We start from the raw sequence: 26,139 nt of genomic DNA, 5'->3' as shown, positions 1-26,139 counted from the left end.
TATCAGGCAGCATAGACCCCACTGTAGCAGTGCATCAGCCCCCTTCTGTGTAGGTGGCACAGAGTTCATGGCTGGAGGAAAGGGAGTACAGCTGATGCTGCACCTCAGCAGTCCACACCTAGCATAACAGCCCTGTGGAGCCACAGGCAACTGAGACAAGTTAGATTTCAGGGCTCAGGGCAAAGGTGGCTCATGCCTTGCCATAACACTGCTAGAAAGGGTTCATCAGCCTTAGTTTATTATTTCCTTATTTGTTCATCTCTTAGTTTACACCTGGTCACCACAGCTGTGACTATAAAACACTCCTATCTATTTTTTTCCTAAGATCCCAGCCAAGCTATTCAGAGCTGAGCACACAGTGTAAACAGCCTCCCAGGATTCCTTCTGTCCCTTGTTACAGGGCCAGTCCTTCACGTGCACAGGGCAGAGGATGGGCTTGTCTGGAGGTATTGCAGGTGTTTGGTACTCAGCTGCCGTTCCCTGCTCTTTCCTGCTTTGGCTTGTAACTTTCCCATCATTCTAACAATGATCTGGCACAATTCATGGCTATTGTGTGTATGGAACATAATGAGCCAAAAAGGAGGTTGATCTGATATGATACTGCAGAAGTTAAGATGCCCAGAGTTTAAAGGTGGAATAATTGGGTGGGGAAGAGGAATAGCCTTGAGGAGAAAGTTGTGCCATCTTTTAGAGTTACCCAACAATCTGGTATTGGAACAGTAGCATTTGGCTACTGTATACTCTCCGGCCCTCGTGTTCTTCCATTCTTAATTTTAATGGACAGGATTCTCCCTGCCCTAGAGTCAATGGGTGCATAAGCTTCTGCTACAGACATGTCACCACAAGGCTCAGGAAGCCTGACTATACTGGGCCTGATCTTGGGACAAGAACTGACCAAATTACAGTGTGTTAATCGGGGAAACCAAACTAATAACCTAATCAATAACTAATCAATAGATCAGGCAACAGCCTGCAGGATAAAGCCAGGGTTAGAAGTGCACTGGTACAGCACATTGGCAGTTTTTTCCAAATCTTTACTTCCCACATGTGAATAGAGGGGAAAAGTGGAATGGACAAGGTCCCTGCAGTGCAGAGCCGCCACTGCACAGATTATCAGTTTCACTTCTCTGTGTTGCTCAAACATGGAGCTTTTTTAGTCTATGGCCTTGTCCAGACTAGAAAGTTGTACTGTTGTTGACTTTCACAGCATAGTTAAATTGGTACAACGCCTCCCTCCTCTGTGGATGCAGTTATACTGATATAAATGGTCTTATATCAGTAGAGCTCATTTCCCTGACTTCCATGGGAATAGCTGTATAGTATTCTAGTGAGGACAAGGCCTTAGGCTCAGCTCCACATAGGAGTTGATTTAACTATTGAAATATATAATCACACGCCTAGCTGAAGTAGTTATACCAGTACAACTGTGTGCAGAGCAGGCCTCGCCGGAGTCTGGGAAGGGGAGCATGGCAGCAGGAAGGAGGGTAGAATGTCAGAAACATGGGATTGAGGGGAAATCTGGGATGGCTGGGGTGCCACCACTTCTTTTTTCCCTGGCTACACTGGCCAGTTGATCTTGTGTAGATTTAAGGTGGATGGGAGGAACAGATTGACGCTTGGGCTTGGTCAACACTTAAAACTTAGGTTGATATAGCTATATCAGGCAGGGACGTGAAAAACCACAACTCTTAAGGCTTGTCTACACTACCCACTGGATCAGCGGGCAGCAATTGAGCCAGTGGGGGTTGGTTTATCATGTCAACAGCTAAGCGCTCTCCCGTCAACTCCAGTACTTCACCAGAACGAGAAGTGCAAGCGGAGTCAATGGGAGCACCAGCTGTTGACTTACAGCAGCAAAGACACCACAGTAAGTAGATCTAAGTACATCGACTTCAACTTCACTATTTACGTAGCTGAAGTTGCGTATCTTAGATCGACTCTGTGCGGTAACGTAGACAAGCCCTAAGTGACAAAACTAGGCCAGCCTAACCTCCAGGTTCAACAAAGCTAGGTTGAGGGAAGAATGCTTCCACGCAGGGAGGTGGTAGTCCTACACTGATGGAAAAATCCTTTCCCTTGGTGTAGGCTGTGTCTACACTACAGGATTATGCAGACATAATTATACCAGTATAGTTTCCATAGTCTAGACACAGCCTAAGTTGAGAAAATCTCAGTTACTTCAGAAAGTTGCAACACGTGCACAAGCAGGCATGCATGTACACATTGGAAAGAGTTTTCACTACTTATAGGCAGCACTGAAAGGGGAGGCCAAATTATGAATCTCATGGTGACATATACTTGCCTCTGGCCCTTTCCATCAAAAGCATTGGCCCCTTCCAGACAAGGACTGTTATATGAATGAATCCAGTGGTCCTGGCACAAGTCTTGGCTGTATTAACATGCAGGATACACATGATCAGTCCAGCTATTCAATAAGTGGGAGATGGGGGATTCTTACAGCTCCTCTAATGTCTGATGCCAACTGGCAGATGAAGCCAGTGTTGGACCAGGCACTGAGGAAGCTTCAAGACAGGGAGGAAAATGTAATCTCTGCAGAGAAGGACTTCCAGCTGAAACAGGCTCAACACAACCTCTTCTGGCCAAGGAGGAGGCTCCCTTTTGGCTCACCTAATACAGCAGCTGCCTACAGCCCATGAGGATCCAAAGGCATTGCTAGGGTTCTGCGCAGAACACAAACAGCAAGTCCAATGAGCACTTGGGGGACTCCACAAACTGTGCCAACTAGACATGCCAACCTAGCCAAACTGACCCATTATAAATATCCTGTGTAATAGAGAACCAAACGGCTGCAGGTCGTGCATCCACTATCACAAGGGACTGATGCAAATGTCTAGAAATATCCCTTTATATTAGCCATGTTCCTAAATCACTGGTAAAATTTTCATGTCCAAACTGCATGACACACTGGGACTCAGAAAATGGCTTAGAACTCTGCACTTAACTGGAGCACTCTGATCATCTCTCAGGAGTGTCACACCCATAGTGACACTACTATGATGGTTTCATTAAATCTTATGTATTCATTTTCCTGTGTTCCACAGCTGCAATGAGACATTCAGTTCAGTGCCCTGATTACACTTTACAGGTGATCAAAGTCCCCCCCCAACGCCACTTTTGAGCTCAGAACCATTCCCTGTAACATGCTGTCATTGTCTAGAAAAAAAATGCTGCCCGACGTGACTTAGAAGTGTTGCTTAATTAATTAAGCTCCCCATTTCTGAGTAAGGGCAAGTCTACACCAGGAAAGTAAGTTGACCTAAGTTACATTGATGTACAGATACCACAGTAATTAAATCGTTTTTGCATGTCCACACTACGTGCCTTGTGCTGGCAGCGCATATCCTCGCCAGGAGCGCTTGCACCCATTTAACTGTCAGTGTGAGGCATTGTGGGATGGTTTTGGAAAGGCAACAACAGTCAGTATAAGCATCGCAGTATCCACACTGACAGAAGTTGATGTAGTTAGATCAACACAAAGTGCTACGCCTCTTGCAGAGGTGGAGTTATTAAGTTGGTGTAGGGGGTGTTACATCAGTGGGAGCTACATTTTAGTGTAGACGCTTACAGAGTTAAGTGGACGTAAGCTGTGTTACATCAACCTAACTTTGTAGTGTAGACCAGGGCTAAGACAGCAACTTTCTTCTTAAGAGCCTTAACTGAAAATCAAGCACTGAGGCTGCACTTGGGGGTAATTAAAATATAAAGCACTGAAGATTTTTCTTCTGAGTACGCCCCACAAAGAAAGAGGAGGCAGTCCTGGTCATGCATTATTCAGTCATGGAATTGCTATGTATGCAAGGCAGACTCCCATGGAACCTATTATTACGTCCACTCTGTACTCTACAAAACTAAAGCCATTTTAGACATGCCACAGCCAGCTTGTTTTGGGGCTGCAGCTTCTAAATACAGTGTCATAAGCAAACCCCCACATGAAGCATGGCAGCAAGCTGGATCACAGGTAGATATGCTCTCAAATAATGGCTACATGATCTACTACAACAATGCAATCAACAATAAGGGGATAGATTCAGCTTATGAATGCAATAGGGGCTGCAGTAGGCTCTGAGGCTGGAAAGCTTGGCAACATAAAGGAGTCATGATTTCCTCTTGGCCAGGGGTTTAGCAGAGCCCTGAGCCATGTTGGTTGGAGAGGGGTTCTCTCAGAGAAATGGACCCACATTTTAGAAGCTCAGCAGGGACCAAGAGTACAAATGCATGAGGGAAGGGGAAAGTTTCCCTCTAATTTTTTCCCCCATCCACCATCATGGTTCTGCCCATATATACTTGCCATAACGTAACACAGCCCACTTCTAGAGAGGAAAACCTGAAGGAGAGTAGTTCCCACAATTTCCATCTGGCATAACAGCCCCTCGGGGTTGGTCGCTTACAGCAGCCCTGAGGCCACTCTAGTTTCTGCCAGGGGCCTGAACTGGCCATTGGCAACCACAGGGAAGCATGAAGGTGTTTCAGATGCAATAGATGAGCTAGCCCTAGGTGTTCAACTCAGGTGAGTGAGAAAAATCAGATGTGCTAGCTAATGCACAAGAACCTTCCTAGTTACTGTCCGCTTTTATGGTGGAGTCTGTCCCTTGCTCATACGGAATGTTTTCCCTGGCAGAGATTGCTCTTGTTTTGGCAGATTTAATTTTTTTTTGTCCAAGTGCAGCATTACTGGGAACACCTGTTTCCAGAGAAAATGCTCCTTTAGCGCAGAGCAAAAGTGAAGCCTTTATTCCTTGTTCTCTCTCCTCTCAGTCCTGTCACCTCCCTGGGGCAGGGGGATGTGGGGATTTCTCTTTTTCCCAAAAAAAACAACAAGGAGTCCTGTGGCACTTTAAAGACTAACAGATTTATTAGGGCATAAGCTTTCATGGGTAAAAAACCTACTTTTTTACCCACGAAAGCTTATGCCCTAATAAATCTATTAGTCTTTAAGGTGCCACCAGACTCCTCATTGTTTTTGCAGATACAGACTAACACAGCTACCCCTCTGATACTTGGTACTCTTTTTCCCAGCACTTCAGTTTCACCATTTATTTTCCCCTGAGCTCAAATGAGCAGAAGGTGCTTGTCTGACTCCCACCATCAGTCTGAAGGTGATCCCTCTTTCCTTGCACCCTGGTGATTGCTGCACATTTCCCTTGGCCGATCTGCAAAGATGCTAGCACCACTAGACCTATTCTCCCTGTCCAGCAGCTCCCGCCTTAACACTGAAGGCCAGATTTTTAGAAGAGTTTAGTGCATGCAGAGCCCTGGAAAAGTCTGGCCACCTAGTCAAACACTTAAGGAGGAGCTATGCTCTTCCAAACCTCCAGCCTTATGTGTTTTGCCTGAGCTAATTAAAAGGAGATCTGTCTATATTTTCATCTGTACAACCCGTTCTGAATTGGCTGCGTCAATATTAGATGTTTTCTTTTCTTGCTGAACGAGGCAGGAACTTGTTTTTCTAGTACAGGATGCCAATCCCACATTGTACTGGAAGTTCTGCCGACAGCGTGCGCATGGGCTCACAGAGGGACCCTGAGAAGCTGCTTTCCAGCAGCTTGTGTGAAGGTAGGATTTTTGTTTTAAGTGAGACATCAATAAGGTTAGATTAGGGGGAAATTTAGGAACAGAAATGTTTCTTTTTGGGAGTCAAGTAATATCTGCAGCTTGTGGGTGCTTGTGCCGCTATAAATGTGTTGTTTCTTGCAGGCTGCCCATCCCCTTCTGGTGCTACCTGCCTCAAGGCTGCACTCTTCTGGATGTAACCTTATTTTAGGATGGGTAGAGGAATGGGAAGAAGAGAAAGAGGCTGAGATTAGTGTTCTTCTTTCCGCTGACAGCATGTGCATGTGGGATGTTTTTGATGTTGTACAATTTGTTATTCAAGAGATCACCTGCCAATGTACAGCAGCAGAAGAGAGGCAGCGTGATCTAGTGGTGAGGGACTGGGTCAAGACTCATGAGACCTGGATTCTAGTCACAGCTCTGTCATCCAGCTGCTGTGTAACCTTGAGCAAGTCACCTCACTTTTCTCACCTATGCTTTTTCCTGCCTGTTTAGCTAGTTAAGCTCTTTGGGGCAAGGATTCGTTCTCATTATGTGTTTGTACAGTGCGTAGCACGGGGTGGGGGCGCGGGTGCGAGGGGTGGCATAATCACAACTAAGGCCTCTAATATAGTATAAAGAACAGGAGCAACACTGACAAAGGGACACAATTTGATTTTTTTAAAATGGATCTGGTTTCCTGAGTGGGCTTGTTATTGAAGGCAGATTTTTTTTTTTTAGACACAAAGTCCATATTAAGAGCTAAGCTGTGTCTGACATCAAGTTATTGACAGGTTTTCTAAAGCAACGCACTCCTCCTTCCCCTCGGGCACCCACCTGCAATGTAGACAAGTCTTCAGTGGCCACAGTGTGCAGTGCACCGCTACTCCAATCCCTGCTGGGCTCTGTGGAAACAGACCCTGGAGGGGGAAAAGCCCAGTTTAATCTGAGTAAGGCTTGCTTGCAAGTGATTTTCAGATGGAATGTTCTGCCTCTGCTGAACGATCATTGACACCAACGGGGCTGCAGGTGGTCACTGGAGGCAGAATTTGGTCTGTAGTTTGTACCTGCTGCACTAGGTGGCTGGCTGTGTATCATGACCTGGAAGGGAAAGCCACTCCAACCCAGTTAGCATTTCATTCCTTAGGATATTTTCTCCTCTGAATGAATATCCCAAATACACCAGTGATCTTAGAGCCTTTGTCCCTGGAGCAAGCTCTGAAACTATAAAGGAGACTTGGGATCTGATCCAAAGCTCGCTGAAGTCAATAGAGTTTGATGTTTCAAATGCCCTTTCAGATAAATGTCTTTCCACTAAGTCAGTTTTTTCAGTCAGTTGAAATTAGAGCTGAGCACTAGCAGCAACGCCACCTCTGGCTGGTACAAGGTAACTTAGGAAAGTGCTAGCCCATCTCCCTCTTCTCCGTCTTCTCCTCTGATCTCCAGTGCCCTCACTGCTCACCCTGAGTGGTGTGTGAATGTGTCCGGGCTAGGATTTGTAAGAGAGCAGGGGTAGATCATTTCTCCTGTCAGAGTATTTCCAACAGAGAATAGCATGGTTCAGCGGGGAGGATGCATTTCCTGAGAAGTCACCTGAGCGTCAATGTTGGATTCAAGTGGAAAAGTCTTAGCCAGAAGAATTGTTTCTTTCCTCTTGTTTCTTTCCTCCTCTCTTCAACAAGTCTTTAATTTCAGTTGCCCTCCTCTTTTCTAAAGTCATTCAGGTGCCATAAGCCCTGATATTTCAGGCTCCCTGTTAGCGGGTGAGCTTCATGCATATGCAGGGGTCACACCTCCTTTACAAGACTGCTTTGCACCTACGCCAGTTCCAATTTGCAGAACTACACCACTTCCATCAGAGTTACTATGGCTGGTTGTGAGTTAGGCAGAAGACTGAACAGAAGTTTGAGGTTGGGCTGATGAGCTGACAAAGAGAGTTCAGTGGGCAGGTGGGGTTATACCTAAATCCCCAAACCAATGAGAAGGTTCATGGAATGTCACTGCTGGCTGACTAGAGCCCTGTCTATACCATGTATCAACAGTGGAGCTGAAATGGTGGTAGCAGTGGTGGGAAACCATAGGAGAAAGACCCCAGTGTAGACAACAGCCCATTTCTAGATGTAGGAATTACGTGCATTGAGGAGGCTTTTGTATTGAAAGAGGAGAGAACATTTGGCTGAAGTTTCTTTTGGGCTTTGTTTACACTGTGGAACTAGGCAGCAGGTTCCTGGAACAGCTGTTATCCAAAGCTGGGAACTGTTTTTTTGGCTGCTGCTGAAGGTTGATATGCGGATAAAGATGGGGTAAATTGTACTTTTCCTTTCAAGGGCTAGTGATTTCAGTAGTCAAAACCAGAAACCAATATAACTCCTTGCCCCCTTGGCGCTATTCTGGAAAGTGTGGGGCTATAAACCAGCTCCTTGTTTCCTGCTCGTCACAATTCCATCGTACTGGACCCCATCCTCCCCGGGAAAGCTGATCTAGTGCCTCAATGGAAAGTCTGTGGACAGCTCCACTGGCAGCACTGATTCCTTCCTCCTCTCTTACAGATCGGGGAGATGACACAAGAGAACTCCATTCTGCTTCACTTGGAGAGTTTACAGCTGCCCTTTCCTGACACCTGGAAGTATGGGATTTTGGCATTAGCCATCCTCCTGGGTTTGGTGGCTCTAATCATTTTAACCTGCCAAATGCACCAGTGCCAGAAACTAAGAAAACTTGGGAGAAGTAAGTACCAGGCGACAGTACACATCAGCCACAAAAAGTCTCTGTGTCTGTGATACTTCACCTTTAACAAAGGACCTTCACACGGGAGCAGACTGAAGGACTGGGCACAAATGTGCCAAGACAGACATTCTTATCCTGCAGACTGCAAGCTCTTCAGGGCAGGGACTATTTCTGCCTATGAGTTTGTACTGTGGAAACCTTTGGGTGCTCCCACAATGTGCACATACAAGGGCTTCCCAGCCCATTTCCTCTTCTTGATTCCATAGTGAGGCTGTAGTGCAGAATTCACAAAATGTATTCCTTGCCAAAGGTTGACAGGAGAAGGGCTCTATTCCAGCTTACCTGGAGCTCTTTACATCAAGACAGACATGCCAAAGAAAGGAACAAAGTAGGAGTTTTATCAATCATGTCTGCACTTACTGAGCTCCCAAAGTCTTATCTCAGGATCAGTGTAGTGGCACAAAGACAGCTGCACAAAGCAACAGGGAATCAGCTGCCCGCTCGGCTCTATCTTCCCTGGAGGCTGCAAAGAAGCACAAGGGCTGGGATTAATGTCCTCCTGGAGGACTATCCCTACTTTATGGGCATGAAGATAAGCAAATTTGCAAGCCCTGCTGGCCTTTTTTGAGGTGTATTTAAAATGTAATTGACGCCACATGATGGGGGCTAGGGCATTTCTGTACCGGAGCCAAATGTGGGATTTCAATCTCTACCAGGAGCATTTGCCATTTAGACGGTGGGGAGTGGATAAGAAATGCCACTTAAAATGTTTCCTAGGGCAGTTTGAACAACTTCCTGCTTCAGAACAATTTCCTGCTTTAGAACAACTCCGTATGGGGAGACAGGGTAGGGTTAAGTGGGAGTGAGGGGCAGTGCTGCCCCCCTCCTCTACTACAAGCAGAGGGAGAGCTCCCTGTACTCCCCTTGGCTTGGGGGAGCACCTCACCTCCTCCCCTGATGCAGTAAGAGAACTCCCCGCCACTCCCGCTTCAATCTACTTTAACCTCTGGGACAAGGTTACATGCTAGAACTAGGTTTTCCATAAGACTCCCAAAGTGCAGCAGCTTATTCTGGGTGTCCCTCTGCGATCTTGATCCAGTTGTCCCCAGGCAGCACAAAAGTAATCACCCTCTTGCAGCAGCAAAGCTCTATCTTTATTAACTTGCCTAACCCCCCTCCGAGATGGGCAGCGGAACCTGATTCCTTCTGTTAATACAAAGTAACCTCTATGTGTGAGACGAGAAAGGAGGGTTAGGAAACTTCTCCTTATTGAACACATGTTGCTTACTGGTTCTTCCCCTTACAATGGCTCATTGCACCTGGAAACTCCACAGCACACAGGATGTACCATCACTCCAGCCAGCAACTGCTTAGATTTCACCAGCCCAGAGACATTAGCAAAACTTCCTCCCACGTCCCACCTGTTACAGCTTGAATCAGCCCATTTGTCATCTCACCCCCAGAGAGACACTGGTCTTAGGGCTACTTCCTCATTGCCAAGCCTGACACTTCTAACTTCTTATTCACCCCAGTCTCATCAATCCTAGTGTGCTTGGATCATTTTTATCAAGCAAAGAAACAATATTCTCTCTTTCACATATGCCCTTTCTTCCCCTCCCCTGACAAGTTCAGACACTGACCTGAAATGTTAAGATAATCACGGAGTTTGATTTCCCCTGTATGAGATTATCAAATCTTGAGCTTTATGTGAGTCTATCTTCCTAGAATTCTCTGATTTTCACTTTTGTCCTAAATGGGTAGCAAGCCACCCCATGAAGTTTGGGATATAGGGTGTTCCGTACCTGCTGAGACCTCTGGCCAATACCTCGACTATGGTAGTGATCCATACTGGATCCATCAGAGGAAAGGAATCTCCCCAGTAATGGGCCTTGCTAACTGTAGTGTTGTACCTGGACGGGAAGAGAAGGTGATGGTGAACTCCTGTCCCATTCCTGCAACAACTCAAAATCCTGGCCAGGCTCTTAAAGCAACTAGTGATTTTGAGTGACTTGATTTTTAGGTGTCCAGTTTGAAGGGTCTGATTTTCAGAGGGCAGGTCCTTGGCACTTCTGAAACTCCAGCTCTTTGAAAGGCATCTCAGATTAGGCATCCAAAAATCACCTTTGAAAAACCCTGGTCCCTGGCTTTATATATACAGATGCCATCTCCAGGCTGCTGCACTAATTTTTGCTGTTGTTCCCACAGAGAAGAAATACCTTAGTGAAGCCTGTAAGGACACAAAGGTGGAGAATGGCATCCTGGGGGATAAACTGCGACCAGCTCTCCTTGACATTGCTAAGCAGAGCCTTCCTGATGTCAAGGCAAGTGGGCTAACCCCAGGGCACCTGCAGAAGGTCAAAGGTGTTTTTCTGATTACAAAACAAAAGGGTCAGAATTGAGAAGTGGTTGACCAATTTCCAAAAGGCAAAATACTCTACATCCTAAGGGGGCTTCTCTTCTGCTAAGATAAATGAGAAGCAAGCAGATACTGAAGGAAATCTCATGTTTCCCAGGCATAGCTAATCAACAGCACAATTATAGAAGTGACTGGGACACAGTAAAGGGAGATTTCTAATCCCAGTTAGAGTTGAGCATGGTGTGACTAGTGCTGTGGAAAGATTCTTCACAATCTTCCAGGGTTCTTCCATCTTCCTGACCTCCAGCATCCCATGTTAATCAAACCCTGAGCCTCTCTCAAGTGCAAAAAACAAACTGAGTTCAATTACATTAGGCCTGTGATGACGGGGAGAAAAAATCCTATAGGTACGTGGGGCTGACACCACTAAAGTCATTTCCCTTATGATCTAATCCAGATTTGAATCTAGTTTGAACCTAGGAATAAGAAGCCAAGGCATTAAACTACTGCGACATCAAGTTTCTCTTTTCACTGGCCCCATTCAATCACATTATTCTCTCTGGGACTGCAATCCACACTATACAATGATGCTATACTTGGGTAATTACTCTCCACCATACTCAGCCTCCAAGAGAGAGGAGTATTGCTGGAAAGTCTACATACTTCTGGGAGCCCAATTCAGCTTGGATCTCTCCTCTGTGAAGCTGTCTAGGGGTGTCAGCAGCTCCAACCGGAAATCGCATGACACCCACTTTTAACAACAAGCCCTGGAGAAGAACCCTTTCCTCCATTTCCTAGAGCTTTCAGAACTGCAGATGGGCATGAGAGAGTAAGGGGCTAGGAGAGAGGTAAGATACAGAAGGAGCAATATCTGGGGAACATAAAGGAAAACTTCCTCCTGTTTGATTACAGTCTTGATTTCTGTTTCCTGTTTGTCTCTCTGCCTCTTATTCCCTCCTCTGAGAGGCCTTTGTTCTTACTTGAACACTTGCTTCTCATTTCTTTCTGATTCCCTCTCCATTCATGTAGTACCCTCTCTGCTTACCACAGCAGATGCCATTTCTGCCATGGCCCAAAGTGAACCTGAATTGCTGTGGTTCATGGTGAGCGTGTGGAGATTTCCAGCCAGCTAGGCCTCTCTGGGAGAGGAGTAACAGCAAAGCTCTCAGACACACAAGCAGACCAAGTCTTCAACTGGCATAAATGGGCATATCTCCACTGCAGTCAGTGTGGGAATGCTGCTCCCAGCAGTATGAAAGGGAAACCAGAAAAGCTACAGTATTTACCTGCTAGATGAGAGTGAGGTGCTGCCAGCAAACAAAATTGCCCCTTTAGGACAGCAGCTGCTTTCCCCAGGCAAATGTAAAGAGCCAGCCCCAGAGAGAAAGGCCAACTAGGAAAAAATGCCTGTAAGTGGGCAGCAAGAGTTAATAGGGATTAGGAAGTTAGTAAGAGAGGTGCTGCTAGTAGTGTTTTCACTACTGTATCTAAGGGCTCATGCTCTAGTCTATATTCTGTTCCCCTCCCTCTGAGTCCTTTGTAATGATTTTCAGAGGCAACAAAGACTTCTGAACTGAAGTCAATGGAGCTATCCTGATTTCTAACCCAAAGAGATATAAACCACTTTCCTCACGTCTTGCTTGCCTAACCACATCCAACACATACAATGCCCCTCAGCTCACAACATTTGGCTTATCTACACTTGAAAGTTAATTTGCATTAAGGTAGGGTATGAATTTAAAATGCAATAACTATTCCTGAATCACTTCATCCCTTAATCCAGAATAAGAGTGTTCACACATGAAGTGATTCAGGAATAGCCATCCCAGAATCACTCCATTTGCTGACAAGCCCAAAAGGGCAGATCACCACTAGGTATAAACAGGTCTTCAGTTTCAGTGACTGAAGGAAGAAAATAGATGTCTGTCTTGGCCTGTTTACATTGTTAAAGAGACAGTCTCTCTTGCTCCAGATCCAGAAGATCCAGGAGGAACTGGACAAGCTGGGTACCTGCCTTTCCCCCTCCTGTACCAGCAGCAAGAACCTGGAGAGTGTGGGCAGCAACGCAGACTTCCTGGAGAGCTCCCGGGGCAGGCTGAGATTCTCCCTCTTCTATCACAGGGAGCGACTAGAGCTGCTCTTGACGGTCATTGCAGTGACAGGCCTACCTAGCCGAGGCAGCGCTGACTCTGCTGTTCGAGTCCGGCTGCTGAAGCAGGTCCCATCTCACATCTCTGGCCTTCAGTGCATGGTCCGTGAGTGGCAAACACAGGTGGTGAAGAACTGCAGGAAACCTGCCTTTGGGGACCAGTTTGTCTGCTCCTTGCAGGAGGCCGAGCTGGAGAAGAGCACTGTGAAGTTGGAGGTGGGGCTGGCTCATTCTGTGTTACCTTTGTCAGGCGCTGGTTAAAGAGGCTCAGCTAACGGCCCTGGAAAATGAGGCCTTTTTGATACCCACAGAAAAGGTGCATCATGGAAAAATTCCCTAATACCGTCCCCTCCAGGTGTCTTGCTCTCTTCACCTCTGAAAGGGGAAGAGGTGATTCATTCTCCAGGCCCGTCCACTCCATTGCATCTCTGGGACTAACAGGGTCTCACTGTATGGCCAATTAGGGTGCCAGGCTTGTTGTGACATGAATAGGACTATGGCACAAACTCCCTTTACACAGGCCGGGTGGTAAGGGCTGGGGTCCCCTAGACATATCAGCATTTGAAATGTTCAAACAGCAGTTCCTTGGCATTTTATTTCTGGGGCTTGAGGGAAGTGGTAGTATCTAAGGCAGCGAGATTTGATGGCTCTGACGCAGGAGTGGCTGTGATCATTAGGTAGCATCACTAGCTTTGCCTCTCTCTCAATCCTTGGACACAAAGGTTCTCTGGGGAAATCCATTTGCACTCTTGGTCCATCAACAGCTTATGGAACAATGGTTCCTCCCTCTGGATAATTGGGGTAAACACATGGCCCTGTAGTGAATCAGTTGCCTACCTGGGAGGTGCTGAGGAATAATAGCTAGGATGAAGTGGAGCATAGTGGCATTGAGTGGGTGAGAGGCAGGGCTGGCTTTAGGCACTGTGGGGCCCAATTCGAAAGAGCTGCCACTGAAGACAGCGGCAGGACTTCGGCAGCACCTCAACTGGCTGCCAATGCCTTCAGCGGCACATTGGCAGAGGGTCCTTAGGGATGCTGTGGAGCCCTCTTAGGGGCGCAGGGTCCGATTCGAGGGAATTGGCGGAATTGCCCTAAAGCCGGCCCTGGTGAGAGGAAGGGTAAAATGAAAGTATCACATTCCTTCAAGAGAAATCAGACATGGTTTATGGTCTCCCAGGACAACTTTGAATGTAGGACAAGCAGGCAGCTGCCTGCGGCACTGAATCTGAGGGTAATGAGGGGACAGCTGTGGTAACTCACCCGCAGGCCAGCTGTTCTCCATCTGCATCATTTCTGCTCATCCACGTCTCACTCCAAAGGAGTGTCCTTTCTGTTCCTTCATAGCCATGCGCAGCAGCAGGTGCCTTTGAGTCAGCATCCTTCATTTTGGGTGCTGCAGCACCTCTTTTCAAGCATCACTGCAGGCAAGACAAAGGCTTCTGCAGCACAGTTGGGTACCCAGGCCACCCACAACACACATAAATGAGGAGAATTCCTTCTGGAAGGGAAAAAATGATACAGGTAGCAGTAAGGACTGGAGCAGGGAGTGAGTGACTGACTTTTGGAGAGGCATATTCAAAGAGGGCACCAATATCTCTTGAGCTGCACTCTGACCTCCATATAGAAACAGAACATATGACTCTTGTCCAAAGAGGAGGGCTAAGCAGATCTAGCAAGTTTTATTTCCTACTGCTTTTCCTTAAAGTGCTCCCAGCCCTTACCCTGAGGGCATCAAAAGCCCCTCTGTGTTATCCACAGGTTTTATTAGCAGGAAGGAAGATGCACCCCAATCAGGGAGCAGAAACAATATCATGTGACTTGGTGCCCAACCATTCAAACATTACATTCTCGCACAGGAAACAATTTGAAAGTGTTCCGCAGGCTGGACTGTGTTAGTACAGAACATTCGCTGAGCAAATGGGAGCAAAGAAGTCTGTGGTAAAAAACAGAGGTAGGTGCACAGATTACAGTAGAACCTCAGAGTTACAAACACTTTGGGAATAGAGGTTGTTCATAACTCTGAACAAAACATGATGGTTGTTCTTTCAAAAGTTACAACTGAACATTGACTTAATACAGCTTTGAAATTTACTATGCAGAAGAAATGCTCTCTTTATTTTTTTAATTTACATTTAACACAATACTGTACTGTATTTGCCTCTTTTATTTAATTTATTTTGGTCTCTGCTGATGCTGGATTGTGTACTTCCATCCAGTTCCAAATGAGGTATGTGGTTGACTGTGAGTTTGTAACTCTGGTATTCATAATTCTGAGGTTCTACTGTATTTCCAAACAGAGAAAAGATCTCGACTCCTGCATAAGTTGCTCACTATGTGTGATCTGCACAGCTCTTCCTCCCAGTAACCTGAGACACCACAAAGAAAGGGCTCCAAACCTAAGCCTTTATGTATATTAATAGGGATTTTTTTGTTTTTTCTCCTCTGCTACGGGAGCTTACAGGGACAGGGAGCACTATCTGTTCCAATACAGTTCAGCTCTCAAGATAGGAGTTGATGAGGAAGTCCTCTAGATGTACATGTTAGTAGCTATATCAGGTGCATGCTGTTTTCCGACTCAGCTGGTCAGTTTTTCATGGCTTTGAGGAAGCAGCCCCAGAATGCGTTTCATATTTATGCATATTTTTATGTGATTATGGTTTTATTTTACTTTTCCTCTATTGGACTGTAGGCTGATTCCTTTGTTTCCATTCTCTCACTGATATGTTGTTAAATCAGCATATTGCTACTCCTCCCGCCCCTAGAATATAGTGATATTATGGCAATGAGTTCCACAGACTATCATTGAGACCAAGAGCTTAGAAGGATACACAAGCTTCTGGAAACCTATATGGATCACAAGAAAATCCAGAGTTGCAGTAATACGGATTGAAAACCTACAACCACCATCACCATCAGGGTTTTTGTTTTTAACAACAGAAGGATATGAGAGTGCAAAGCTGTTCTGAAACCCATGTGAACAGCCCCCAGAGGATTCTCTTGACATGTGTGGCGGGATTGTAAAGAGAGACACTGGACATCTGGGGCCAGCCTGGCAGAGAGCAGCCCCAGGATGCATGGGTAGCATAAACCTTTGCACAGCCCATCTTGAGCTGTGCGGAGTGCTCCTGAGTGCTATTTACACTGCAGATGAAATAACTGTGAAGGAGAAGCCAATGGAAGGAAGTGACAGAGTGGTGGGGAGTGAGGAGAGAAGAGAGCTTGAAGGAGCCTGTTCAAGTGACAGGGGAAGGGAAGGATCCAAGTTTTATTTGCTGGGGATGTGCCTCCCTTGCTCTCATTTCAGCCCAGTATTGACCCCTTCAAACCTGGTGCCTGGCAGGTAGGATTTAGACAGCTGCCCTGAGAACGTGATCCATGGACCTGGGGTGTAGGCCCTGTGTGTGGAAAAACAAAGGCCAAGTTTGAGACCTGACCTAAGCAGACGTAATTCCAGTTGGCTTCAGGGAATGTAGTACTGCATAGCCCTGCTCCTGTGTCCCTGTGGGGGGGATGCTGATTCTTTCTGTCCCATAGGTTAAACATTACAACAAGTATTCCAGACACACCACGCTGGGGGAAGTGAGGGTCACCCTCAGCAAACTAAAGGCCTCCCAATGTATGGAGTTCTGCGAGGAGCTACAGAAGACTACAAAGGTAATGGTTCTCATGTCACCTCTCACAATGTAACTACATCATGATTGCACTGAATGGATGTCTCCAGGGAGAGGGATAAAGAGCCTTTGACTTTTTTCAGGCAGTAACCAGCAGTCCCTGCTTTCCATCAGCATGGGACAGACCATGGAAAATGAGTGAGTGGCCTCATTACAGACTTACTTTGTGCTCCACATGCTTGCCAGGTAGGATCTGCAGAGAGGCAGTGCCATTTGGGAGCATGGAGTCTGGACTGTTCTCCCAGGGTATGTCTACAGCGCAGTTAAACACCCCTGGCTGGCCCGTGTCAGCTGATTCAGGGTCACAGGACTATTTAACTGCGGTGTAGACATTTGGGCTTGGGCTGGAGCCAAATTCTGGGACCCTTCCTCCTCTTGGGGTCTCAGAACCAGGGCTCCAGCCTAAGCCCAAATGCCTACACTGCAAGCCAGAGGCACCTGACCTAGGCCAGCCACAGGTATTTAATTACAGTGTGGATGTACCCCCAGAGATGAACTACTCAGGTCAGGCTTGAGGCCCATTGGTGGGCAGCACGAAGAGGCTCATACTGCTGCTGCCAGTGGCATACCTGCTTCTGGATTAACGCAGGACTTAAGTCAATCAGGAAGCTTTTACCTGCACTAAAATAGTACATACTTGTTTGTGTAGTGGGAAGGTGCAAAATGAGAACACATCTTATATTCTAGGTTCCATTTATTAAGATTAATAAATGGTTAGCTTAGCTAATGGTTATAAACAGATTACAGTCTAGCTGGTTATAAGCAACCTCCAGTCCAACAACCCAAATAATTAACAATTTATTAAAATGTCAATCCTTTATAAACAGAGCTTTAATATAAAGTGTTACTCAAAATGCCCCTTTTATGAAAGTCAGGCCCCTTTAACTTCCCTTGTTCTCAGGTATTCCAGCATGGGTGTATCAACTGGAAAGGCCATAGTTTGGCACTAGAGGACCATAATGCAGTATCAGCCTCCCTCTGCACAGGCAGTGATAACTACGGCCACACTTTGTTGTAACAGGAACCACACTGTGTTGGCTTGCGCTGCCCCCAAGGACAAAGAATGAATGAAGTGCCTTTCTTAGATAGTTTATTTCCACAAGAACTGTTCATTTAACTGATGCATAAAGATTTGTTAAGTTAGAGCCAAAATTACGTAAAATCAATATGAATTTGACAGGGTTCAAACCAATTGTAGAGCCAGACTCCCAGATTAATGCAAAACAGCTGTTTAGAAGATCTCAGGGTTATGAGAAAGGGCTGTCTCCTTGTCAATAAGCAAGGAAAATCATTACACCTACCAGTTAGAAAAGAGAGAGGCCACCAGCTGCACTGAATAGAGAGATGCTGACAGCCGCAAAAAGGTCCTTTAAGGGCTGCAGCTGCTTGCCTCTGGCAAATTTAAAGAGCCATCCCCTGAAGGGCATGCTGGGAAAAAAAATCTTATATTAGGGCAAACCTGTGCTGAGGAGAATGGGTAGGGACCAGGAAGTTCCCAAGGGAGATGCTGCTGTTTTCACCACCATAACTCAGAGGTCATCTCCATATTCTGTCTCGCTCCACATTACTGATTTTCAGAGAAGACAAAGGCCTCATATACACGTTTTCGTGGAGCACTGTTGCATTAACACTTTGACAGCTTGTGATGGAGTGCTGAGGGCTGGCACTTAAGCCAGCACTCTGGTCACTATTTGTTCTAAATAGGTTCCCTTAGAGAAGGCCTAATTAGACAGAGGACTACCTGGATTACCAGGCCAGAGTGAGGTTGGTGTTGCCCCATCATACAGCTCCAGTGCTAGGAGTGGTGGGGGTACTGCTGTAGCCTGGGCATTGGTATCTAGATGTTTCCTGACTAGGGGTAGATGATGCTGTGGTAAGAATGCTACTAACCAGTTTACACCACCACTGCTAGCATGGATGGAGCTGCACCATTCCTAGCATGGATGGAGTCTTAGAAACCACAGGGTGGCACAGCCTGATGGAGAGAAGAGAGAATATACAAACAGAAGTAGGGCTCCGGGATAGGAATTTGAAAAGTGCCTTAGGAGCACAAGTTCTATTGACTTTCAATGGGACTTGTGCTCCTAAATCACTCGGGCACTTTTCACAATCCCACTCTAAACTTACTGGGCCAAGCCCTCTGCTATACTGATGAAACCCCATTAACTTCAGTGGCACTGTGTGCCACTGTACCTAAGAGGAAAGATTTCCTCACTTGGCCCAATTCACCATTCCCCTCACCTTGTGTAATGAAGTAGTTGAACCTGTGCAGAGTAGGTGTGGTCTCATTGGCTAGCATTTTACATCCTCTTTGCACTGGCCAATCAAAGTTCAGGGAAACAGTGAATTAGGCCAACTGTTTTCATAAGAGACCAAAATAATTGTCTTGCTAACTTATCATGCACATGGACATACTGTCAGCTGAATGATTACCATTTTGGTGGCAGCAGCTGTTTTCAGCCCCTTTAGAGTCCTTCCCAATAAACCAGTATTCTTGTACTCTGACAAAATTCAGCTTAATATTCCAGGGTTGGGAGAAGGGGAATGGTGATAGCAGATACCTCCTGCCTTGTTAGGATAACAGCACTGATTCCACAATTACAATATACCTCTACCCTGATATAATGCTACCCGATATAACACAAATTCGGAAATTAAAACGTTAAAGCAGTGCTCCAAAGGGGCAGGGCTGCACACTCCAGTGGATCAAAGCAAGTTCGATATAAGGCGGTTTCATCTATAACACGGTAAGATTTTTTTTGGCTCCCCAGAACAGTGTTATATCGAGGTAGAGATGTACAAGGATAATCAGTCTGTAGGGTCCTGCGCATCCAGCAGAGGGTACTGCTGTTCTGTGGAATGGACTGTATAATTAATAATTGCACTGATCATCATACAAACATCACCTAACTTGTTTCCATTTTTTATGAGATCAAGAGTTCGATAAAGGTAACTGTCTTGACATAACATACTTAACTTGTTATATGGGATTCATTTTAGTCCCTCCTGACACATTCAGATTAAAATTTTTAGTACTATACAAAAAAACAAAAAAAAAAAACCCCAAACCAATGGATTTTAAATGGATTGGAAACTAGTTAACTGACAGACAACAGAAAGTAATTGTCAATGAATAACTGTCCTCCAGTAGGGGAGTTTCTAGTTTTTCAGGGATCTGTTCTTGGCCCAATGCTATCCAATCTCTTTTATCTATGAGCTTGAAGAAAATATAAAATCATTACAGGGAAAATTTGCAGATGGAACGCAAATTTGGGTAGTGGTAAAAAATGAAGACAGGTCAGTTATACAGACTAAGCTGGATCGCTTGGTGAAGTGGGCTTCTTTCAACAACATGCATTCTAACACAGCCATATGTCTAGGAATAATGAATGCAGGTCACTCTTACAAGCTGGAGGACTATGCCGCTGGAATGCAAAGAACTTAGGGGCCTTGGTAGATAACCAGTTGAACAGGAGCCCTAGTGCAATGTTCTAGCTAAGAGAGAGAACAAGACCTTTGGATGTATACGGAGGGAATATTAAGGAGGAGCAGAAAGGCTGCATTACCTCTGTATATGGCGTTAGCGAGCTCATTACTGGAATACTGTGTCCTGTTCTGGTATTCACACTTCAAAGAGATGTTGAAAACTAGAAACAAGTCAGAAAAGAGCTACAAAGATTATTTGAGGTCTGGAAAGCATGCCTTACGAGAGCCTAAAGAAGCTCGCTTTATTTACGCAGCAGAGTCCTGTGGCACCTTACAGACTAACAGACGTATTGGAGCATGAGCTTTCACGGACTTTTTGCTGCGTTTACAGATCCAGACTAACACGGCTACCCCTCTGATCCTCGGTTTATTTAGTTTATCCAAGCAAAGGTTAAGAGGTGACTTGGTTACAATCTACAAATATCTACATGGGAAAGATTTCTCATAAGAGGCTCTTTAATCTGGCAAAAATGCAAAATGAGATCCAATGCTTGGAAGCTGAAGCCAGACCAATTCAAACTAGAAATAAAGTGGAATTTTTAAACAGTGAAGATTTTCATTGAAACAACCTAGGAATGTTGTGGATTCTCCATCACTTGAAGTCTTTAGATCAAAACAGCATGTTTGTCTAAAAGATAGGTTATAGCCATGGGTGGCAGGTATCAAAGGCTGGATGAGGCTGAGCCTCCCCAAACAGCCCTACATGGCCCTGCTAACTCTCTGCTACCCCTGCGTCCTGGTGCTGTGCTGTGGGTGGCTCTTCCCCTGTGGCCAGGGCCCTGGGCTGGGGCTAATGGGGGCCAGTCTGCAGCCAGGGACTCTGTCAAGAGCTCTGGGGCTGCAGGGGGAAGATGCTGCACTGTCCTCTCAGTACTTTGGAGCTGGAGGTGCTGGGGCAGCCTGGGCAGGATGGGGGGCCTGGTGGCTGCAACGTATGTGTGTGCACGGGTGTTCTGGGCTCTAGCGGGAGGAATGGGACCTAGGGCAGAAGGGGCAGGCTGGGAGCTAGCCTCCCTGACCCTGGGGTTCACCCGCCGCCCATGGCTATAACTCAGATAAGTTCTGGACTTGATGCAGAAATTACTGAGTGAGGTTCTTTGGCCTGTGTTATGCAGAAGGTCAGACTAGATTATTAAAATGGTACCTTGTAGACTTAAAACCTAGGACTCTCGGGCCTTGGAGGGGAGGTCTAATCCTGAAATGCGTCACAAGAGAGTTTGAATTTCTCTCCCCATTCATCCACATCACAGAACCAATCTCCTGACATAGTGCAATTAATGATCTACGCCCAAGACAGGTCTGGGAGTGGCATCTTTGCAGCAGGCTGGTAAAGGCCTCCAAGAGACCATGGCCCCATGATCATGAAGGTAGAGCTCAAGGGCCAACTGGCTCTCAGGAAATCTCCAGGTAAAGACAGACAGACTCACTCTCCTATTATAAGTGTTGAGTCCTGTGGAGCTAATTCTCTGCACTGCCCCTTGCTCCCTGTGTGAGGTGAGTGTGAAACATGTCCTTGGCAGAACAGTGGTGACTCAGTGAGTTACACACATGCAGGTCATTGAGGCCACATGGCAGGACTGTTACTCAGCTCCCCTCCTGAGGGTTTGGGAGGCAGCTACAGGCTCTTCACATCACAGTACAGTTATGGGAATACTGCTGGGGCACGTTCACTTCAGTCCTCTTCCATGCCTCAGGGGATGGGGGCTGCTCTTCATACCTAGTCCCCATGTCTCAGGTGGATTGGGGAAGGAAGGTTCTGCTGTTTCCTTTGCTGGCACCTGCACTGCATGGTGGAGCATGCCTCAGCAGACCCAGCTGCAGGGACCCTCTGGGGACCAGAGAGGAGCTAAGAAGCCTGTCTCTGGGTAAGCTTTAGAGATGGGCCTCTCATTAAACAGGTTGAGGGGAGTGTTAACATAAATTGGCTGGCTGGGGAGATTTCCTGGTAGCCCTGTGAGCGAGTCTGACCCTGATGACTGGAAGCAGGCCCACTGACAGCAATTCCGGGCCCTAGGGGGGTGTGGAGCCTGGGGAGGAAGTGATGAATCCATCACTTCTGGGACTGACCAGTCACCAGGGACGGCTTTAGGGTGATTCACCTGATTGCCCCGAATCAGGCCCTGTGCCCCTAAGAGGGCCCCACAATGTCCATAAGGACCCTCCGCTGATGTGCTGCTGAAGGCACCGGCAGCCAGTTGAGCTGCCACCGAAGTCCTGCCACTGTCTTTGGTGGCAGCTCTTTCGAATTGGGCCCCACAGTGCCTAAAGCCGGCCTTGCCCGTCACTTCTGGGACCGACAACGCTGGCCAATTGCACTGGCAGCTTGCAGGGCCCCCCAAAGTGCGGGGCTGGAGCAGTTGCCCCAATTCGCCATACCCTAGGGAAGGCTCTGCCCAGGGCAGAACAGTTAATGGGTCCCCTAGGAAGGTTTGCCTGACATTTGGGTGGTGCTGCGCCTGTGCTGGCTGGTGCCCAGCAAGCTGCTGGCTGCGCTGTTGGACGTACTTTTCCGGCATGGCCAAGGCTTTCACGTGCCCAGCTGGCTGCCACCGGTACCATCTCACATGCACCTAGGAGCCCTGTGGCCCACTCAGATGATTTAAAAGGGCTGCCGGGCTTGTAAATCACCTGGGCCCCTGGGCAATTTCCCCCTTACACAGACCGCTCTCCCATTGGCAGGCCGGACTGGAAGTGTAAGGGAGCTTTCCGGTAAGGATTGGGTGGGGGTTGGCAGTGCTGGGAGAGGGACACATTTTGTACAACCCCTGCTCATGCTCCACCTGGCTTCACTGCTAGTAATCCCTGCGTCAGGTTCTAAGCCCAGTTACCCCACTGTAAAGAGGAGTCATTCGCTGCTTAAAGGCTCACTCCAGATTTACATGGGTTTAACTCAGACCATAAATAGCCTCCCTCACTTTTCAGAGCAACTAAATACCTCCCCACGTTTAGCTTTTCCTCTCTCGGAAAGTAGTCAGAGGGTGGCAGGCCACGATACTGTTCTCAGCAGGGGCAGCTGAGTAGTGCGTGTATTGGAGGCTGGAGTCAGGGATGGCTATTCACAACACTGCCTGCTATCCTTTCACAGGACCTTGTTGGAGAAGTCCTTGTGTCGCTGAAGTGTCTCCCCATCTCTCAGAAGATAGAAATTGGGCTGCTCAAAGTCAAAACTGCCTCCGTGTGCAGCAGTCCAGAGAAGAGTAAACGCATTTATTTCACCTACTGTCTGTGGCTGCCTGAGGTTCTGTATCTCTCCAGTTTGCTCTGTCTGCGGCCTCTCTTCTTTTCCAGGGGAAAGATAGGGTCTGAGAGAGAGTGAGTATTTGAGCTCCCCTTCTGCTGGCCGATTACAGACCAGTGGTAGGGGAGTATTTGCCAGAACCCCACTGAACACTGCTGCACTGGCTCAGAGCCACTGCTGAAGCCCAGACCCCCCGCACCGTGTGGGGCAGAATACCATTGAGAATTAAAGCACAAGAGCTATAATGGAAAAGCCCAAGCACAAAGATCCAGCACAGGGACTTCCACTACTGATACTTGAGTGATTCTTCCCTAGCAGGGCAGCCTCCTCCCACATGCACACATATATTGTGTTAGTCCATTTCCAAGGCAACACAGAGATGCAAAGCGGCAGAGCAGAGAACCTGGCCCTTGTACCTGCCATAAAGCCAGATTAGTCAGGCTCCTCAGTATGAAGGAATCCCCTGGTAGCATACAACTGACATCACTCCCTCCCCCAAGTGTGTGTGTGGGGGTTGATGGAGAGATGTGGCCATAGTGTTGCTGTGCTCATGTAGTTCAGCTGTGGGGGCAGTGGCGCAATGGTATGGTACCCCTTAGGAAGCTGGTGCCCGTGGCAACTACTCTGCTTGCCCACCCATAGAACCAGCCCTGCCACCAACACCGTTAGACTTTCTACTTGGAAGGGGCCTGACTCTCCAGTGCCCTCTCTCCTTTTCCAGCCAGGCTTTGATGTAGCAGGAACCGAGTTTAGTGTAACCATCCCCTTGCCAGTAAGGGTAAAATCCTCTTCTTGATACCTATGCACCATTCTCATGGACTTCAGCAGGCATCTCACACACATTCAACGGCAGAATCTGACACTAAATATATACCTTGTGAAACTGTCGTGGTTCACCAACACATAAGTGCATGGATCACAGGACCAAAATCTGATCTATGGTTGACATTACAGCCCTCCTTCTGCACCACTGAAGTCAGTGGGAGCTTTGCCCACCGAAAGGGTGCAGGATCAAGTCCATAGAGCAGTAACATCAGGACTGAGGGATGCTCACAATGTCCTGTATCCTCATTTTTCCCCCTCTTGCTCTCTCCCTGCCCCAGATGTGTATGCGAGAATAGACATCTCCTGCAATCTCCACAAACAGAAGCATCAGAAATCCAGCCTCAGGGCCCGAACCTCAGTCATCATCTTCAACGAGACTTTCTTCTTCCATCTTGCTGAGTTTGTTGGTGGGACCTGCACAGTCCTGGTCTCCGTTTATGAAATGAGCTCCAGGGCCAGAAGCAGCAGCAGGCAGCTCATTGGACAGGCTGTCCTGGGGAAAAGGAGCCCCAGTGAAGCAAATGACCACTGGGCCCTCATGATGCAGTCTGTCCAGCAGCCTGTGGCCAAGTGGCATCCTCTGCTACTTTAGAAGGAGGATTTTGTACCACTTCCATGATGTAGAAACTGGCCAGATTTTCTTCATGGCATCAGTCCCAACAACGTTCAAAGTGGGTACCTTCCAGAGATGGATAATAGCCTGAAGTTCCTGGTTAGAACAGCATTAACTGAAGTAACTGCTAGTTGTGACAAAAGTTGCTGATACATTCAATTCCCTCCCTTACTGCTGCTGGGAGGTAGAATGACTCTCCATCCCTGCCAAGTCCCATTGTGATTTGATTAACAATACTATTGCCGCAGCACCGAGAGGCTGCAACTGAGACCAAGGTGGTCCCACTGCACTAGGTGCTATGTACACACACACACACACACACACACACACGGTAAGAGAACAACTGTGCCCTGATGTGTTTACAATCTGAACAGACAGGGGAAGCAATGGGTGGGAGGAAAGGAGTATTATCCCCATTTGACAGATGGGGAATTGAAGCACAGAGATTAAGTGACATATTGAAGGATACACAGGGACTCTGTGACAGAGCAGGAATTTGAACCCAACATCTCCTGAGTCCCAGTCCAGTTCCTCGAGTATCCTTCCTCTCCTTCCCCTTTCTTTGCCTGAGAGAGTCCCAGATGTGGCACTTTCCCAGTTTTGGGATCTCTCACATGGGAAGCACCTGGGCTTATTTGAGTGAAGGTGCCCAGGCCTTGCTACCACTGCCTCCCTTCACTCACACGCACATAGAATGCCTTTGGGGATGGATGAATACAAGATCTCAGCATCCCAGGCTGTCAGTCAGGCACTTTCCTTCAGCAATACCCCCATATTAAAAGACAAACGTGCTTTGTGTAAATGCAGACCCCTCTCACCTGCTAAAGATAAATGAAACAGCCCAAACTTTGTAAACGAGAGCAGAGCCTGCTGAAGTAGGAGCTACCTGCACACTATGGCCTTGCTGCCATTTCAGGAAAGGTCTGGGCCCTGTGGCCACCACCACAGCTGGAGAACTGCCAGCTGCTAAATTTGGATGAATGGTTGTGGTCCATCTCCAGCAAGTAAGTGTGTGTGGGTTGAGGGCTCTCCTGAAGTGGCTAGGAGGCATGGTGGTGCATCTAAAGCTCATTAATTCTTGTAAACTGTTTTCTTCCCAGAATATCACCATTGCCCCGTACTGCATGTTGGGGTGGACAGTGGCCACTGCTCTGAGACTTCAGGTTTCTGCCTTGTTTAGTCTCCCAGCAGACAGCACCCCCTGGTGGAGGCATGGCAGCCTAACCTCATCTTGTACCGCTGTCCTGTATCCAGTATCTGACAGTGGCCAGCACCAGCTATTTCAGTGGAAGCTGTGAGAACCCTGCAGTGAGCAGATGTGGGAGAATCTGATCTCCCATATTAGGTCTCACCTGGATCTCTATCAGTTAGAGAATGGTTTAAGCCCTGATGCATGAGGCTCCATAGCCTTTCCAAAATTTGTCATAATTAATTATAAGAATTCTGGATATTCTTGATACCCATAAACGTGTCTGCTCCCTTTTTGAATCTTGGTATGTTCTTGGCCTCAGTGATGTCCTGTGG

At 47.1% G+C, this 26,139-nt stretch overlaps 1 protein-coding gene across 1 annotated transcript; it reads left to right on the top strand.

Annotated features, from left to right (window-relative positions):
* The first annotated feature begins 3,950 nt into the window (after nt 1-3,950).
* Nucleotides 3,951-24,594, top strand: LOC127052370 (synaptotagmin-1-like). Its single transcript, XM_050955967.1, has 8 exons — nt 3,951-3,979; nt 5,472-5,574; nt 8,100-8,277; nt 10,483-10,598; nt 12,606-12,998; nt 16,317-16,436; nt 23,025-23,136; nt 24,281-24,594. Exons 1-8 carry the CDS (start codon nt 3,951-3,953, stop codon nt 24,592-24,594), a joined length of 1,365 nt encoding a protein of 454 aa, XP_050811924.1.
* The last annotated feature ends 1,545 nt before the right edge of the window (nt 24,595-26,139 follow it).

The sequence above is a fragment of the Gopherus flavomarginatus genome, chromosome 5 (assembly GCF_025201925.1).
Source record: "Gopherus flavomarginatus isolate rGopFla2 chromosome 5, rGopFla2.mat.asm, whole genome shotgun sequence".
NCBI lineage: Eukaryota > Metazoa > Chordata > Testudines > Testudinidae > Gopherus > Gopherus flavomarginatus.
The sequence above is the reverse complement of the archived record's forward strand: the minus strand, read 5'-3'. Positions and strand labels throughout refer to the sequence as shown.

What these genes read in the sequence shown, in the direction of transcription:
- LOC127052370 (XM_050955967.1), top strand. Translation starts at nt 3,951, where the DNA reads ATGAAGCATGGCAGCAAGCTGGATCACAG. An exon ending in AGAGCCTTCCTGATGTCAAG is followed by an intron (nt 10,599 to 12,605) that starts GCAAGTGGGCTA and finishes CTCTTGCTCCAG; the next exon opens with ATCCAGAAGATCCAGGAGGA. An exon ending in AGAGCACTGTGAAGTTGGAG is followed by an intron (nt 12,999 to 16,316) that starts GTGGGGCTGGCT and finishes TCTGTCCCATAG; the next exon opens with GTTAAACATTACAACAAGTA.